This window comes from Oryzias latipes, chromosome 9 (assembly GCF_002234675.1).
Source record: "Oryzias latipes chromosome 9, ASM223467v1".
Taxonomy (NCBI): Eukaryota; Metazoa; Chordata; class Actinopteri; order Beloniformes; family Adrianichthyidae; genus Oryzias; species Oryzias latipes.
The window spans coordinates 187404-203962 of record NC_019867.2 but is presented as its reverse complement, the minus strand read 5'-3'; the positions used below and the strand labels follow the sequence as shown (position 1 = coordinate 203962).

Here is a 16559-nt window from a genome sequence, read left to right as displayed (position 1 = left end):
ATCCTTGAAAAAAAACTGTGGCCTCTCACCTCCACACCCACCTCTCTTCCAATAATTTATTTGAACAACTCCAGTCCGGCTTCCGTCAATTCCACAGTACAGAAACAGCCCTCCTTAAAATTACCAACAACCTTCTACTCGCCGCTGACTCTGGTTTAGCCTCCATCCTCCTACTCGATCTGACTGCTGCCTTTGATACAATCTCTCACCCCATCCTTCTGGAAAGACTTTCCACCATCGGCATCACTTACTTACCCCTCAGCTGGTTCCAGTCCTATCTTTCCGCACGCACACAAATTAATCATACAATTAAAGTCATTCACCTCTCCCACAGTTCCAATTTCCACAGGTGTGCCCCAAGGCTCTGTCCTAGGGCCCCTGCTATTCATAATTTACTTTCTCCCCCTTGGTAATATCTTCCGTAAACACAACATCCACTTTCACTGCTATGCAGATGACACCCAGCTCTACCTCTCCTCCAAGCCTGACTCCACTCTTCCACCTGCCTCCCTCTCCAAATGCCTTTTTGAAATAAAGTCTTGGTTCACTGCAAACTTCCTTAAATTAAATATCAACAAAACTGAACTCCTCATCGTAGGAACAAAGACCACCCTAAATAAACTCCCTAACTTCTCCATTTCCTTCGATAACTGCTCCATCCCTCCCTCCCCACAAGTTAAGAGTCTGGGTGTCATCCTCGACAGCACTCTCTCCTTCACTGCCCACATCAATAGCATCACCCGGACGGCCTATTTCCACCTCCGAAACATCCGCCGTCTCAGCCCCTCACTCAGTCCTCACTCCACAGCCATTCTAGTCCACAGTCTCATCACCTCCCGTCTGGACGACTGAAACTCCCTTTTATCCGGACTCCCTTACAAAACTATTCACAAACTACAACTGCTCCAAAACTCTGCTGCCCGGATCAGAACACAAACCCCCTCCACTATGGACATCACACTCGTTCTACAGAAGCTCCACTGGCTACCAGTGCCTCTCCGGATTTATTATAAAATCCTTATTTTGGCCTTCAAAGCCCTCCATAACCTCGCCCCCCCATATCTGTATGTTGCCATTCCCACCCGCTCCGTTAGGTCCGCCTCCTCCCTCCAGCTTGTTACACCCACCACTCGGCTTGTCACCATGGGGGGCAGAGCATTCAGACGCTCTGCCCCCCAGCTCTGGAACTCACTTCCCTCAGGTCTGCGGAACATGAACTCAGTCCCGCAGTTTGCTAAAAATCTGAAAACCCACATCTTCAGACAAGCATACCCCCCTAATTCATTTATGATTCTATTGTTTTGTTTGTTTTTTACAAATGTGTCTTTCTTTTAATTGTATTCTACTGTTTTCTATCTGTGAGGCGACCTTGGGTGTCTAGAAAGGCGCCATATAAATAAAATTCATTATTATTATTATTAAAAGTGACAAACCTACAGTCTAAATGACATGTCTTTGTCTCAGCACTGATGCAGCAGAATTACTAATGCAAGTATTTCTCACCATAATTGCAGTAATAATCCATCAATGAAATCAGCGAAACTAATCAAATCTGTGGACAAATATAAATACAACTGCATGTGTGACACAGGTAAATTCTAGTAGACCAGATTCTTTTTTTTTTTTTTTTTTTTTTTTTTTTTTTTAACTTGTCCTGTCCAACAGCTGGGCAGACAGATGAGAGCTGAGGGCCTCTTGTGTTGGACATATTTTACTTTAACAAGAGGGGTTATTAATCTTCAGACAAACCAAAGGTATGTCTGAATAAACCCCTTTTGTAATTGAGGCCAAACTTTATTAATTTCAATCATGTCTGAAAATCTTTGGTGTTGGACCGGACGGAAAAGGAAAGAGGGGAAGAAGAGAGAGGGACATTAGAGAGGGGGGGGGAGGAGGGTGATAGTAGGAGGGGAAGGGGCATAAGACCATGAAGCAGCATAAAGCAACAAGTTTACTGGTTGTTAATCATTATGGTAAGGTTCAAATGTAGAAAAAAAAAAAAAAAAAAAAGGGGCGGAGCCTGTCCACACACACACTCAAATGTTATAAACACACCTGCTAGCTGCAAAAATGTCCACCTGTCGACATGTACACAAAACAGATAGTGTTCACACGCATACTTATGCCTTAAAACCAACTAGTGTGAAATATTTCAGTCATTCAGTCATGCAAACTGTTAGTGCAAAGGTGAGCTAACACCAGTGCTCAGGTGAGTGTTTATGTTCTTCTAAAATGGATGGTGGAACGTGAAAAGAAGGAGGGAGAGTGCCCAGCCATCCCCACCCCAAGACCCCCACCGCAGCGGCAGCCGGAATCCCCCCAACGCCACACGGGAACCGGCAGGGAACAACCGCCGCCCGGGCGACCAAGCCCGCCACCCAGGCCAGGGCCAGCAGGGCCGCCGCAAGGCCCCCAGAGCCAGAGGCCAGGGACGCACAGAGGGAAAGAGAGCGCCGCCCCAGCCCAACCAGGAGAGCAGCCCCCCCCGCCGCGCCGGGAGAACCCAACGCAGGGCCCCACCGGAGAAGGACGCCCACAGCCCCAAACGAGCACCCCACCACCACCCAGGAGTTCCGGGCATCCCCCCGCCCCAACCCCAGGTACGAGCCAGAGGGCCCACAAGGGGTGTTGTAAATATGGCCCGACCAGGCTCGGCCACAGTTGGAAATTTGGCGGGGCCCAGCACTCAGGAGCAAGGACCAGAACCCACCCCCCAGGGACCAGACACCCCCGGCTCTGATGTAATGTGAACCCCCCCACCGCGCGGAGAGAGCACCGCCGGGCCCAGGAAGCCGGCACCCCGGGGACACGGCCGCCGCTGCAAAGGGGCCCGTACCCCCCACCAGGGAAGAGGCAGGGGACAGACGGACCCAGGTCCCACCTTCCTTGCAAAATGTGTGTGCGTGTATGTGTGTTTGAAAGGGTGTGTGTGTGCATGTGTGTGTGTTTATGTTGGGATGTATATATTGAGGGGGGAGGGGTGTGTGTACTAAGGGGGGTGCGGTTAAAATTGGCGGGTAGGGCACTAAGGGGACATCTCCTGATTACTCACAGTGACGTCCCCTGACCCTCCCCACCAAGGGGCCCTAAATGTCTAAGGTGCGGTTAAAATTGGCGGGTAGGGTGCTAGGAGGACATCCGCTGCTTGCTGGCAGTGATGTCCAAGCACCCCCCCTACCAAGGGCCCTACATGTCTAAGGTGCAAATAAAACCGAAAGAGGGGGGGCCCACTCCATACGGCAACCACATGAGGGGGGCCACTGCCTAGTAAACCCCCCCCCCAAGGCTCATCGCAGGCTAAGCCCCCCACCCCCTCACCCTATTATGAGGTTATATGAGGAAGGGGGTAAGTTGGGGACAGATGATAGACTGTCCCCCGGTGGTCAAACAGCTGTCCCCCGCCCCCCCCCCCCCCCCCCCAGCAAGGGGGCCAGGCCCACCCAGCCCCGGGGCCCCACCCCCGGAGGCGCAGACACCCCAGGCCCAGCACCACCACCCCCACACAGAGAGAGAGGAGCCAGAAAGCGCCGGCCCCCCCCGGAGCAAGCCCAGGCCCCCACCCCCAAACGCCGGCCCTAGAAGAGCTCTGGTCAGGCCTCGACGGGACCGAGGCAGCCAACCGGCCGGGGAAACCGCCGATGGCCTCAGCGGAGACCCCGACCCGTCAACCCCCCCTGCCCCGTACCAATAGTGCCCCCCCCCCCCCCTCCCCCAGAATGCCCCCCCACAGGACAGGGCCTACATGACCCCCACCCCACCCCACCCCCAGACCCCGCAGCCGAAGCGGATGACACCCAGAGCGACCGGGGGCCCCAAGAGGGTTGCCCCGTCCCGCCCCAGAGCCAGGGAAGGGCCGATCCCAGCCCCAGGTGTAGATGGGAAGCCCATCCAGCGCCGCTGGACACATTTGCTGTTTTTTTCACTGTCAGAAATGAAATAAAAGTAAACTTTTCCTGTTTTAGGTCAATTACAATTAACACAATTATTTCAATTTGCTAAATGTCAGAATAATGAGACTGGGGTTATTTTAGACAAGTTTTGACTTTTATCAAATTAAAATGTTTGTATACGCTAAGATCACTACACCTTTAAACATTTGGGAATCCCCAGATGACATCATCTCTTTAGAAGCGTCTGAGTTCTGTCAGGAGGAATCCTACCAGATCTTGAGAAGCTTGTGGATATCCAGGACGTTTGACCCAAGTACTGCAGAGAAAGGCATTCATTCATCTTTTTCCATTTTGTCCGTTTTCGGGGTCACGGGGCTGCTGGAGCCTATCCCAGCCACTTGTGAGTGAAGGCAGGGGACAATTTAGAGTTGCCAATTAACCTATGAAGCATGTTCTTGGATGGTGGGAGGAAACCGGAAAGACCCCGGAGAAAACCCACGCAGCAAACTCCACAGAAAGGTCCCCCATTGATGATCTGGTTTAGGTCCCCCAGCCAGGATTGAACCGGGGGCCGACTTGCTGTGAGGCAAGAGCACTAACCACTGCGCCACCATGCAGCTCAGTTAAAGGCAAGAGCACCAAATACTAATGTAAGGTATGTAAACTTTTGTTGACTTTGATAAAAGTAGAAATTAGGGTTGTGCCAATGGTATTGTCCTGATGGGTGACTGACATCACGATGGAGAGACACCATCGTGATGCCACGCCCCCGCCACCCTGCGAGTCGACACCATAAGCCGCGGTTACATGAGCAAAATATCTTGATCAGATCAATGGTCGGATTATGATCCAATCGTGTACATGGGCCCAGAAAAACTTTTTCAGATTATAAAAAACGTCCACATGGGTCACACTTTCGGTTGGAATAAATCATTCGAACATGCGCAGTGTTGAAAATACCAGAAGACAAAATTAGTTCCGCTGAGCGGCTATATGCATAGATACGTCAGCTCGGTAATATACGAGATGATCTCTTACATGTGCTTTTATTATTTTTACGGTTATTATGAAGCTCGTGTTGCTGCGGGACGGATCACAGTCCTAAGTCTCCCACACGTAACAAAGCATCCTCCCTTCCCCTCAAACACAAAGCTGTTAAGTCCGTCTGCTCTGCTCAGAGACACGGTCGCTCGCTCCACCGGTCCACATGACTTTTAAGTGCAGGAGCGGACTACTTCTTTTCTATTTTGTTTGTTGTTGTTTTTGTTTTTTGTTTTGTTAAAGTCACTTCCCTCAGTTTATATTGAATCATTGCTGATGAGTTATTAGTTGGGAAATAAAATAAATAAAGTAAAATAACAAATCTTTCTCATTTTCCCATCAGGGGTTGCCACAGCGAAACAACCTCTCCGTCGAAGATGAGTCACATGGTTAACTTGGCAATGTTTTACGCCGGATGCCCTTCCTGACGCAACCCTCTGAAGTTATCCGGGCTTGGGACCAGCACAGCAGCAGAGAAGGGAATAAGGAGCAGCCCGGATTCGAACCCTGGTTTCACGTACGGAAAGCGCCGCAAACCAGCACGAGCTAAACCGGCTCCAAAGTAAAATAACGAATAATAATTATATAATAACGAAAAATTATCTCAGGTTCTATCAAGTCTTTCAGCCATGCTCTCTCATTCTTCATCTACCTGGGCCTCATCCTCTACCTCCTTTATGTCCACTCATTTTCACTTTCACTTTTAAAGGTGAACTCACCTGCTGCCTTTTTAAAATCAGTACAGGTGTGCTTCCACACCTGGTGGATGTCGTTATTGAACTTGTGATGTCATCCAGGTGCATCCGTGAATCCCTGATGTCATCCATGTGTGTCAGTAGCCGCTGTTACATGGGCAAAATAACGATCGGATCAATGGTCGGATTAAAATATCAACCGTGCACATGGGATCAGAAAACCTTTTTCCGTTCACAAGGTCACACTAAATCATTTGGGCATGCGCAGTAGTGTTGAAAATACCAGAAAAGTAAATGAGTCCCACAGTAAACATCCTTGCTGTCATATAAATCTACGCAGCAGGTCGGTCCAAAGCTTCTATGGAGCAAAACACCATCTATGTATGACGTCAAACCAGAGCAGTAGTGACACACGATCGGAATGAACTGTTTACATGAACAACGATCGAATCCACAATCGGCATAACCCACCTATCTCGATCGGAAAGAAATTTTGATCCGAACAAGTCAGAGTATTACGAACGGCGTGTTTACATGACGCATTTTTCTTCCGATCAGGCGTTCTTTCCGATTACTTTTGTCCATGTAAATTCAGCTAGTGAATCCCTGTGATGTCATCCAGGTGTCAGTGAATCCCTGTGATGTCATCCAGGTGTCAGTGAATCCCTGTGATGTCATCCAGGTGTCAGTGAACCCCTGTGATGTCATCCAGGTGTCAGTGAACCCCTGTGATGTCATCCAGGTGTCAGTGAACCCCTGTGATGTCATCCAGGTGTCAGTGAACCCCTGTGATGTCATCCAGGTTTGTCAGTTTGTTTGGCACAGAGCAGACGGACAGCAGCGGTTTGTCAATAGGACATTTTATTTCACATGTCTGTTGTCTTCATTGAAATTACAGTAATATAGTAGAGATGACTGCTGGCTGCAGCCTTAACAGCTGAAACTCAGAGCTGTTCTACTGAAGCAAACTCTCCTACGTTTCCTTTAAACTGATCTGGCAACAGAAAGAAAGCACAGATGGATGAAGGTGGAGACGGGCGGGGATATAGTGAGCTCTAAAAAACAAAAACAGTTGTTGGAAAAGGATCAAAATATGGCACATTTGGTCCACGTCGGTACTTTTTTATTCTCCTGTTTTCAAACATGTCAGATGGAGAAGATGAAGGTTAACATGCGGCTGAAGCTCAGCTTTAGTGACATCACCGCTCTGTTGAATCTGCTCAATGCATCTTCTCCATTCAAAATGAGAGGGGTGGGGCAGGGGCGGGGCTTGGTGAATGACTTATGGGGGACAATAGGACATTCACAGGAAGTAGTCAGGAGTGCGTCTAGTCACATGAGGCTCGCCGCGGCGGGGGGCGGGGTCAAACTGCAGGCTGTAGAGAGAGGATGAAAGTAAAGGTGCGATTCAGAGACACGTTGGATGAAATGATGATTGGACTCTCTAGGAATGTTCCATCCAGAGACACCCGGGGGGGTGGGACTTACAAAGAGTACTTCAGGGTGTCGTCCAGTTCCATGATGGCTGCCTGGTTGCCGCAGCGATAGCAGTAGTTGGGGGCGCTGAAGATGGTCACCACGTTCTTGTCGTGACCCCAGTTGTAGCCCTGCAGACAGAGGGGTGGGGGTGCATGATCACAAACGGCCCATCCATCCTAACAGCCGGGGGTGTGTGTGTGTGTATGAGGAGTCTCACCTCCATGACCAGCTGATGGGCGCGGGACACCAGAGTTAGGCCGTTGGCGTGGTTGAAGGTTTCAGAAATGTCCTGTCCAAAAGTGTAGCCAGCACCTCTGGGAGAGATGCCCCACCCACCGCGGTCATCCGGGTCAGACCACAGCAGGTCGCACATGGGGCCCTGGGGGGTGGGGGGAGTCAGATTAACACCAACCTGTGCAGCTCTTACCTTCTGCTCTGCAGCAGAGGAGGACGCTGCTGTCGGGGCTGTCCCGCTCCGACCACGTGATCGCAAACCGGAGTTGATCGATCGGTTGCAGACTGGATTGAAATCAGACGTGTCTCCCGATCGGACATAACCCTAACCCGATTATACCATCATTTCAAGCTTATTATTCCAGATAAATACTCTACTAGAAGTCTGCATTTCATCAACGAATCACCACAATTTTTCACAGCTTCGAGTTCCGGGTCAATGACTCTTAATAAAATGTTTTCAACTGACGGCAAGTGTCACGTAAACAACGACCTACGAAAGGATTTTAAGAGAAAAACCATCAGGATTGAAAACGGCGCTGAGATTTTTTCCTGTTCCGATTAAAAATGTTCAACAATTCTGAGGATACTAAAGCTTCAGTCCCCAAACTTTCTGCCATGATTATCAGCAGTTTTGACTAGTTTATAGTTAACTATTCGTACTAGATAGCTGCAGGATTTACTTAATCGTAGAAGTGTTGAATGATAAAAGGAGGAGAATAAAAGAAAAAATGGATCTGTTCATTAATTTGTTTTTTTTTTTGTTTTTTTTTAAAGTACTTCACAAAAGTTTTGGATCAGGACTCTGTATCGGCACAAACTCCAAATCAAAGGATTGGAATGACGTAAGGCCCAAAACACTTGAGCGGGACGTCCAGTGAGGAGCGTGTACCTCATGCGGGACCTCCTGCAGGCGGTCCAGAGCTCGTATGTGGTCCAGAGTGTCTATGGAGGGAGACAGGCCGCCGTGGAGACAGAAAATCTGAAAGGACAGCAAAGGACAGTGTCTGTAGAGCTCCTGCTTCCATGGCCTGACGGTCTGGGTGTAGCGGCTCTCACCTGCCCGTCCACCAGCGCAGTGAGCGGCAGGTAGTCAAACAGGTCTGTGAAGTACTTCCAGACGTTGGCGTTGCCGTATTTCCGCAGACACTCGTCATAGAATCCGTAGACCTGTGTGATCTGACGGGACTCGTGGTTCCCTCGCAGTATAGTGATCCTCTCTGGGAATCGAACCTGCGCATGAAACCTCACATGAACACTGCCAGCTGCCAGCAGGTTCCACAGCATCACACATCGCACACCTCCGGAGAAACCGAGGAAAGACCTCTGCGATCTGGTTAACGAGACTAAAGTCCTCCAACGACAACCACAAAGCTGCACGCAGAGGCGGGACCTCTGACTCCGCCTTTACAGCAAACTTTGAGGAGGTGGGCGGAGTTACAGCCACTGAAAAGACCGACTTCAAGATTAATTTCCTTATTCAGGAGAAGTGTCTGCGGTCCAAAACGGACAACCATTAAGATTAAAAACAGGTAACCTTTAAGAACATTTCTTCTTAAAACAGCCGCCAACTCGCAGAGAAAACACAAACACACAGACACACACGGACACATAGAAACACGGAAACCTTGAAACGAACACAGAAACACAAACACACACGGAAACATAGAAACACACAGAAAGGAACACACAACACTGCCGCTGCCGCTCTGCCACACAAACACACCTCTTCCAACTGCAGGTACGGCCTCCCATATTACCATTTGGCAGAAACCTGACAGTTGTGCAGGTGTGACCACAGAAGACTGCTGACAACAATCAGATGCAGTCCCACCTCCTCAGGCGCTCCCACTCTCAGCAGGAAGGTCTGCTAACGAGGGTTACCTTTAACGTGACGAGCAGCGTGACCGTCTCCACAGAGTAGTAGCCCCTGTCCACGTAGTCTCCCATGAACAGGTAGTTGGTGTCTGGAGACTTCCCTCCGATCTTAAAGAGCTCCATCAGGTCATGGAACTGACCGTGAACGTCGCCGCACACGGTCACCGGGCATCGCACCTGAGGAGACCGTCATCATCAAGTCATGTTGCATTTATCCGTCATGTATTAAAATCCGCTACGTGAAAACAAAGTCTGACTAAACCGTGATCACATGTAGATGACACACGGAACAGCTCGTTAGCATAGCATGGTAGCATTTAGCATCATTGCAGGGTAGCATGTAGCATGGTAGCATTTAGCATCATAGCATGGTAGCATTTAGCATGGTAGCATTTATTATCATAGCACGGTAGCATTTAGTGTCATAGCACGGTAACATTTAGCGTCATAGCATGGTAGCATTTAGCATGGTAGCATTTAGTATCATAGCATGGTAGCATTTAGCATCATAGCATGGTAGCATTTAGTATCATAACATGGTAGCATTTAGTATCATAGCATGGTAGCATTTAGCATCATAGCATGGTAGCATTTAGTATCATAGCATGGTAGCATATAGCATGGTAGCATTTAGTATCATAGCATGGTAGCATTTAGTATCATAGCATGGTAGCATTTAGTATCATAGCATGGTAGCATTTAGTATCATAGCATGGTAGCATTTAGTATCATAGCATGGTAGCATTTAGTATCATAGCATGGTAGCATTTAGCATCATACCATGGTAGCATTTAGTATCATAGCATGGTAGCATTTAGCATTATAGCATGGTAGCATTTAGCATTATAGCATGGTAGCATTTAGTATCATAGCATGGTAGCATTTAGTATCATAGCATGGTAGCATATAGCATGGTAGCATTTAGTATCATAGCATGGTAGCATCAGTGTGTAACGACCCGCTGTCTCCAAATCCACCCTTTTTATCAACGTTCTGTTGCTGCTGTGAATCCAGCAGTTTTGTCCTCCAGGTCGTCCTGGATTCTGGTACAAATCCTCACATGTTCTGCTGCTTCATCTCTTTCAACTGAAGCTACACGGAGGAAACTAGCAGAAGTCATGTGACAGGAGCACGTCTGGCGGTGCGTGTTAGTGTTTTTTTCTGAGCAGGGTTAGTAGCTCCTCTTTGCTCGCTGCTGCTTTCACATCTGCGCTTCGCGAGAGACCGGCGGACTGACTTAGCAGAGCTGGGAACATCAAACCTCCATTCTCTAAACATAAATGGTCTAAAACAACAATATGAGCGTAATCCTTAAAATTAATTGTTTGCACATGATCAGAATTCGGTTTAGCGAGCTGGAACTCACCTCCTGAACGTTGGACTCCTTGGTCAGAATCTCCTTGGCCTGAAGAGGAGAAAGAAGAAGAGCGTTTAGTCGGGAGGATTTATTGGCAGCTTCCTGTTCAGCAGTACGAGCAGATCGCTGAATTCCCACCAAGCCAAAAACCTTCCTCTAAAATGTGATGCCAGTTTATCAGAAAATGAGCTGAAAACCAACTAAAGCAGCTGCAGTGCAGCCCCGTCTGTGTGCTGGGGGGGGGGGGGTGTTTTAGTAACAAAAAGACCAGAAAGGAAGATTATAAAAAGTTATTAAATAAGAAAACTTTCTAGGAACAATACCAACTTCCTCTCTGAACCTGATGTGAAAACAAAACCAGCTAGCGGCAGTTCAGCAGGAGTGTATTGTGGTGGGTGGGGGCATCATTAGTGAATAAACAATCAGAGTTCCACAAACGTCAAAAAAGTTTGGCTCTCCCCCTTTGCTGAAGGGCGGCCTTCTGCCATGTCAGATTTAGCTCGGATGGCAGAAACTTACGATCAAAGAGAAGCTATCAGCTAATGAGTACAACCATCACCTGCTAGCGTGTTAGCCAACTACACATACAGCGGTGCACACCCATCAGAACCCTAAACTTAGATCATCCCGGCAGGAACCCAGTGGGTGTGTTAACATACGCACAAGATAACTGGTTTCAGGAAATAGACCTGTCCCTCAGTTTCCAGAGTCCATTTGGCCCTCAGCAACCAAACCAGCGTCCATGATAAGTGTGCAACCCCCCACCTCCAAGTGAATTCAGCATGACTGGTTCCAGCTGCTGTGTACTGTAAGTCATCGTGAGTACACGTCAGTACACACAGAAACTGTGTACTGTAAGTCATCGTGAGTACACGTCAGTACACACAGAAACTGTGTACTGTAAGTCATCGTGAGTACACGTCAGTACACACAGAAACTGTGTACTGTAAGTCATCGTGAGTACACGTCAGTACACACAGAAACTGTGTACTGTAAGTCATCGTGAGTACACGTCAGTACACACAGAAACTGTGTACTGTAAGTCATCGTGAGTACACGTCAGTACACACAGAAACTGTGTACTGTAAGTCATTGTGAGTACACGTCAGTACACACAGAAACTGTGTACTGTAAGTCATCGTGAGTACACGTCAGTACACACAGAAACTGTGTACTGTAAGTCATCGTGAGTACACGTCAGTACACACAGAAACTGTGTACTGTAAGTCATTGTGAGTACACGTCAGTACACACAGAAACTGTGTACTGTAAGTCATCGTGAGTACACGTCAGTACACACAGAAACTGTGTACTGTAAGTCATTGTGAGTACACGTCAGTACACACAGAAACTGTGTACTGTAAGTCACCGTGAGTACACGTCAGTACACACAGAAACTGTGTACTGTAAGTCATTGTGAGTACACGTCAGTACACACAGAAACTGTGTACTGTAAGTCATTGTGAGTACACGTCAGTACACACAGAAACTGTGAAGTATTTCAACAGATGGAGGTGATTATTTCTGCGCTGTGGTGTAAAATGTGTTTAGAAAATTAAGATTATGCATAAAAAGAGTTAGAAACCCCCACACTGACAAAGAATCTGCCAATACACAGACTTCAGTCTGTAACATAATGAAGACCCGCTGAAAGACCCAGGCCTTCCACGGAAACGCCACGATGACGTCACTTTTTCTTTGCTTCGAGTTAAAATGAGGAAGAACCAGAAGCTCTGGGACGATTCTGGGAGGCGCTGATGTTTCAAGACGGAGAGTCTTTATGCAACACGGATCAATAAAAGCAGGGCGCGGCGCAGACCGAGGCTCTGCCTGAATAAACACGTTACAACACCGCAAAGGTTTCGGCGGCTGAAAGAAACGTCTCAGAAAAAAACATTTACAAACTTCCCCGATTACCTCCGTGACCGTCTATATCCTGGAAACCGAGTGTGAACATTCTGAGCCTGCGTCCACTTAAGTCGTTAACAGATTTTTACCAACATTTCTGCTAAACAGCTGCTTTCAGAGCTCGTTCGGCATCCGTTCTAAATGTGAATAAGACGGGTTGACCCATCCACACACTGTGCCCACCACTCTCCTTCATGTTCCAGGTATTAGCCGCAGCCGATTGTGCGGTCGAGGCCGCAGCGAGACGCCATCAGGGCGCTTACCTTCTCGCAGAGTGTCCGGACCTGGTTTTCCGTTAACTGCTTACACTCGTTGAGCTGTTCGATCCACTGATCTAGTTCTTTAGTGAAGGATTTGTCTTCCATTACAACAGCTTGCTGCGCTAACCGTGTTAGCTTCCCAAACCAAGCGGGCCTGTTCCTGCGCGCTAACCGCTGGAGCCTTTACTCACGATCCAGTCTCACCAAACCGGACAACGATCCGCGATAACACCTTCAGTTACCACCGTTCAATTCAATTGTACCATGTTAAGATTAACTCAGCAGGTTACAAAGCGTGCAAACCAAGTGAAACTGGGCGAATGGGGCTAAAAAAGCTCGGAGGTCCCCGATTAAGGCGGCGGGTCACAGCGGCTAACCGATGCTAAAGGAGCCGCTTTCACAACATCCGGGGACCTAAGCAATGCTCATACTCCGCTTCGCAGCGACTCCAAGCGGAAACTGTAGGAACTACAGCATCAGCGTCTGACTTCTGCTTATATAATATGCCATCAATTCTGCAGGGGGTCCAACTTTTGCCCACGTCATTATGTACTGTTATTTTAAAAGGGTAAATGATGGAAATAAAGCCTTTAAAAAATTATAACAAGAATGTTTCATCTGTAATCTGATGCCTTTTGAAGATGTTTCCATCTTTCCCTGACTTCTTTATTCAACATTAAAGAATGGTTTGGTTTGCCTATGGGAGGAGGGAGAATTTCGATTCCCACTGTTTTACAGATTATTTGTGATGAATTGTAGATGAGATTAAATCAGTTGTCTGGGATGTTTTGGAGGAACATGGACTTTGCCCGCTGTCTCTGCCGCTACACGTGCAGTACGCAGTAATGTACTACTAATTAATTTTGTATCGAGATAAAAAAAGAAGCTGTTCATCCCGGACACGAGATGGCTTCTAATTCTTGATAATCTTATAGTTGTTTGCGTTGTAGTTCCTAAATTGCTGATCTTGGATAAAGTTATGCCGACAAACACAAATTTATTTTATGTATTGAAATACGCATGTCACTGAAAGTCTTGTTTATGGAGCTTGGGGCTGAAAAGCCGCACTGACGAGGCTGAAAAAAGGTGCAGCTAACCCGCCACACCAGTAGGTGGCGGTACTGTGCTCAATGACCCGCCGGTTATGCGGCTGAATTCCGAAGAAGGACCCTCTACTGAGGCTGCGCGTTAAAGCTGCTGTCGAGTAATTATGCGTTTCTAATAGCATAAAGTAGTTTTTGGTTTAGTTTAGCCATGGCCCACCTGAGTCAGAACCCCGCGGACAAAGAGAGGTAAGTGAACCCGCAACTGTAAGAACAGCTGCACGTCAATCAGGATCTGAGGGCAGATTTCAGGCTAGTGGGGTGAAAACACACTTGTTTCTGCTTAAAACATGTTTGGTATTTAAACTAGTCAACAATTTAAAGTCTCCTACACAATCCGCCTGACGTCACACGGTGACGGGATAGTTCGTTGTGGAAAAAGTCTCATTCAAGTACAAATGCTGAAGTTATTCGCACGAATGGTGTGCGTGCCGTGTCTGCGACCAGAACGGTTCATGTCAGACATCATACGTGCGGTCAGCAGGCACTGCTGCCCTTTTTTAACCGTAACCCCGCCCAAGGCACGTGCGAATAGTCGCTTAATTACAGAAACATTTTGTCTGAAACGCATGAATGAAACGCTCGCGGGTTTAAAGGATTTCGGTCCATACGTTTATTTTGTCCCTTGGCGTTTTCCGTAGAGCACAGACTAAAGCGTGACGTGTAAACGGTGGTTCTGGCTCATGTGGAGTTTGCTCGGTTTTTCCTTTTTATTCTTTTGGTTTAGAGTTCTCTAAAAGTTCTTACCAGTTTCTCTAGAAGCCACATTATTTCTGCAGGTTTTGGTTCTGGTCCGGAGACGGTTTGGTCCAGATCTTTGTCAAAGTCCTGAAAGCTCAGGAACCTTTTAGATCTGGGGTACCACAAGTTCATGTCTGCTTTAACGGCACTGGAACGGAATGGTTCCTGAAGGTGGCAGAGGTTTGAGTCCCGCTGAACTCGAGGCTTTCTGGCTGTGCAGGTTCGTCTGCCTCTACCCCGTCTACATCAACAGTAAGAAGACTCTGGCTGAAGGTCGCCGGATCCCCACAGAGAAGGTGAGTTCTCCTAGCTGATCCGTGGCTCAGAACCCTCACAGATGCAGAGGAACTGTTTGCAGGCGGTGGAGAATCCGTCCTGCGGCGAGATTAGAGATGTCCTGACCGCCGCGGGGATGAACGTCTATGTGGAGGTAGAGCCTGAAAACCTGGGATCTTTGGGAAATGACCTTTGTGAAGTGGGGTCAGGATTATTCTGCTGTTCCAGAACAAGATGCACCCGAGGGAGTGGAACCGGGACGTCCAGTTCAGAGGCCGGGTCCGGGTCCAGCTGAAGCAGTCCGACGGCAGCCTCTGTCAGGACAAGTTCAAGTGTCGTAAGTCGTATGACTCGGGTCACGCTCGGCATGAAGCAGCAGTTTTAGAGGCTCCGCCTTCTTTGGTAAAGGTCACCAGGTCAGGAGTTTTCCCTTGGCTCTGCGGTGAGTGGAGCTGCATGTCCACTGGTACCTGTTGGGTGTGGCCACGGCCCCTGACCAGCTGCATTAGAGCAGCACACCTGTTATGGTTTCTTATCAGAGCCTCAGATTCTCTTTTCTTTTCATCCATCAGCAGTTCTCCTCCTTTCTGTCGTTTTTGTCTTTTCTCAGCTTTCTAACGTTTAGCCGTCCGTCTTTCAGCGGGACAGCAGACGGGTAAAGGTGTGCTGCTGTGCCCTCTTTCAGGTAAAGATGTGATGGTGTACGTGGCAGAAATGATCCCCAAGCTAAAGACTCGGACCCAGAAGAGCGGAGGGGGAGACCCCAACTCCCAGCAGGGGGAGGGCGGAAAGAAGAAGAAGAAGAAGAAATAGTCTGTTTGTGTTTTTGATGATGGAGGAGATCAAAGGTTTTTGTTCAGGTTCTTGCAGATGTTCTCCTGTTTGCTTCGTCTGACTAATAAAAGCTTCATTTTCATGTTTCCTGGTTGTTGGTTGAACGCCCCAGAATGGGAGAGCTTTCTCCCATCCTTTCTGATGGATGGAAGAATTCATCCAGTCCAGCTAGGGGAGGGGGGCAGAGGTCACATGACTGTTAACAGAAGGGCTGCCCCCCCCAGTTACAAGCTGACTAACATGTTTCATTTGTGATGCTCACAGTGTGAATGTGTGTTTATGGGGGAGGGGCCTGTGAAAGGACGCACCGTGACGCATGTCTGGACACAAACCTCTGCGTTTGAACTGACAGGTGTGGACACACCTGTCAGGACACTAAGCCTCCTTAACCCTTGGGCTATCCTAGGCACTTTACCATTGGGAGTGGGGTCATCTAGACCCACTAGACAGTGCACTGAACCTTTTTTCTTCAATGATTTGTGATCTTCACTGGTGTCCATGGATTACATGAAATCTTTCCACCTTTGTCATGGTAGGGAGAACACCTCAATGGAATGGGGGGGGGTTAATATTTTGTTGGTCCTCAACCTGTTTGTTTAAATTAGACATGTTAGTGTGTCATTTACTGTGATTATCTGGAATATTTGCAATAAAATGTTTAAAAATCAGGTCATGGTTCCACCTCCACATGAAGCAGTTTTAGAATCAAATGTTCTTTCAGAGAAAATGTCCGTAATAAACCAACATGAGTGTAAAAAAGATCCCAAATGAAACGAAACGTTCCAGTTGATCAAGTTTTGAAATCCTTTCAGCCACTAGATGGCGCTGTGGTGGTTCCAGCCTTTCATGAAAGCAGTTGTTTT

At 48.0% G+C, this 16559-nt stretch overlaps 2 protein-coding genes across 2 annotated transcripts; one reads left to right on the top strand and one right to left on the bottom strand.

The window, feature by feature from the left end:
• Positions 1–6469: 6469 nt before the first annotated feature.
• Positions 6470–13157, bottom strand: ppp2cb (protein phosphatase 2 catalytic subunit beta). The gene is made up of 8 exons (XM_004086437.4): positions 12746–13157; positions 10584–10622; positions 9224–9394; positions 8399–8572; positions 8232–8321; positions 7323–7484; positions 7115–7233; positions 6470–7002 (listed from the first exon to the last, which is right to left on the bottom strand). Exons 1-8 carry the CDS (start codon positions 12845–12847, stop codon positions 6930–6932), a joined length of 930 nt encoding a protein of 309 aa, XP_004086485.1. The 5' UTR covers positions 12848–13157; the 3' UTR covers positions 6470–6929.
• A 725-nt stretch (positions 13158–13882) lies between these two features.
• Positions 13883–15782, top strand: srp19 (signal recognition particle 19). Its single transcript, XM_004086436.4, has 5 exons — positions 13883–14034; positions 14807–14882; positions 14945–15016; positions 15091–15199; positions 15548–15782. The coding sequence occupies exons 1-5, from the start codon at positions 13997–13999 to the stop codon at positions 15673–15675; spliced, it is 423 nt and encodes a 140-aa protein (XP_004086484.1). The 5' UTR covers positions 13883–13996; the 3' UTR covers positions 15676–15782.
• Positions 15783–16559: the final 777 nt, after the last annotated feature.

What these genes read in the sequence shown, in the direction of transcription:
- ppp2cb (XM_004086437.4), bottom strand. Translation starts at nt 12,847, where the DNA reads ATGGAAGACAAATCCTTCACTAAAGAACTAGATCAGTGGATCGAACAG. An exon ending in AGGAGTCCAACGTTCAGGAG is followed by an intron (nt 9,395 to 10,583) that starts GTGAGTTCCAGC and finishes CGGTCTCCTCAG; the next exon opens with GTGCGATGCCCGGTGACCGT. An exon ending in GACACCCTGAAGTACTCTTT is followed by an intron (nt 7,003 to 7,114) that starts GTAAGTCCCACC and finishes CTCTCTCTACAG; the next exon opens with CCTGCAGTTTGACCCCGCCC.
- srp19 (XM_004086436.4), top strand. Translation starts at nt 13,997, where the DNA reads ATGGCCCACCTGAGTCAGAACCCCGCGGACAAAGAGAG. An exon ending in GCCGGATCCCCACAGAGAAG is followed by an intron (nt 14,883 to 14,944) that starts GTGAGTTCTCCT and finishes AACTGTTTGCAG; the next exon opens with GCGGTGGAGAATCCGTCCTG. An exon ending in TCAGGACAAGTTCAAGTGTC is followed by an intron (nt 15,200 to 15,547) that starts GTAAGTCGTATG and finishes GCCCTCTTTCAG; the next exon opens with GTAAAGATGTGATGGTGTAC.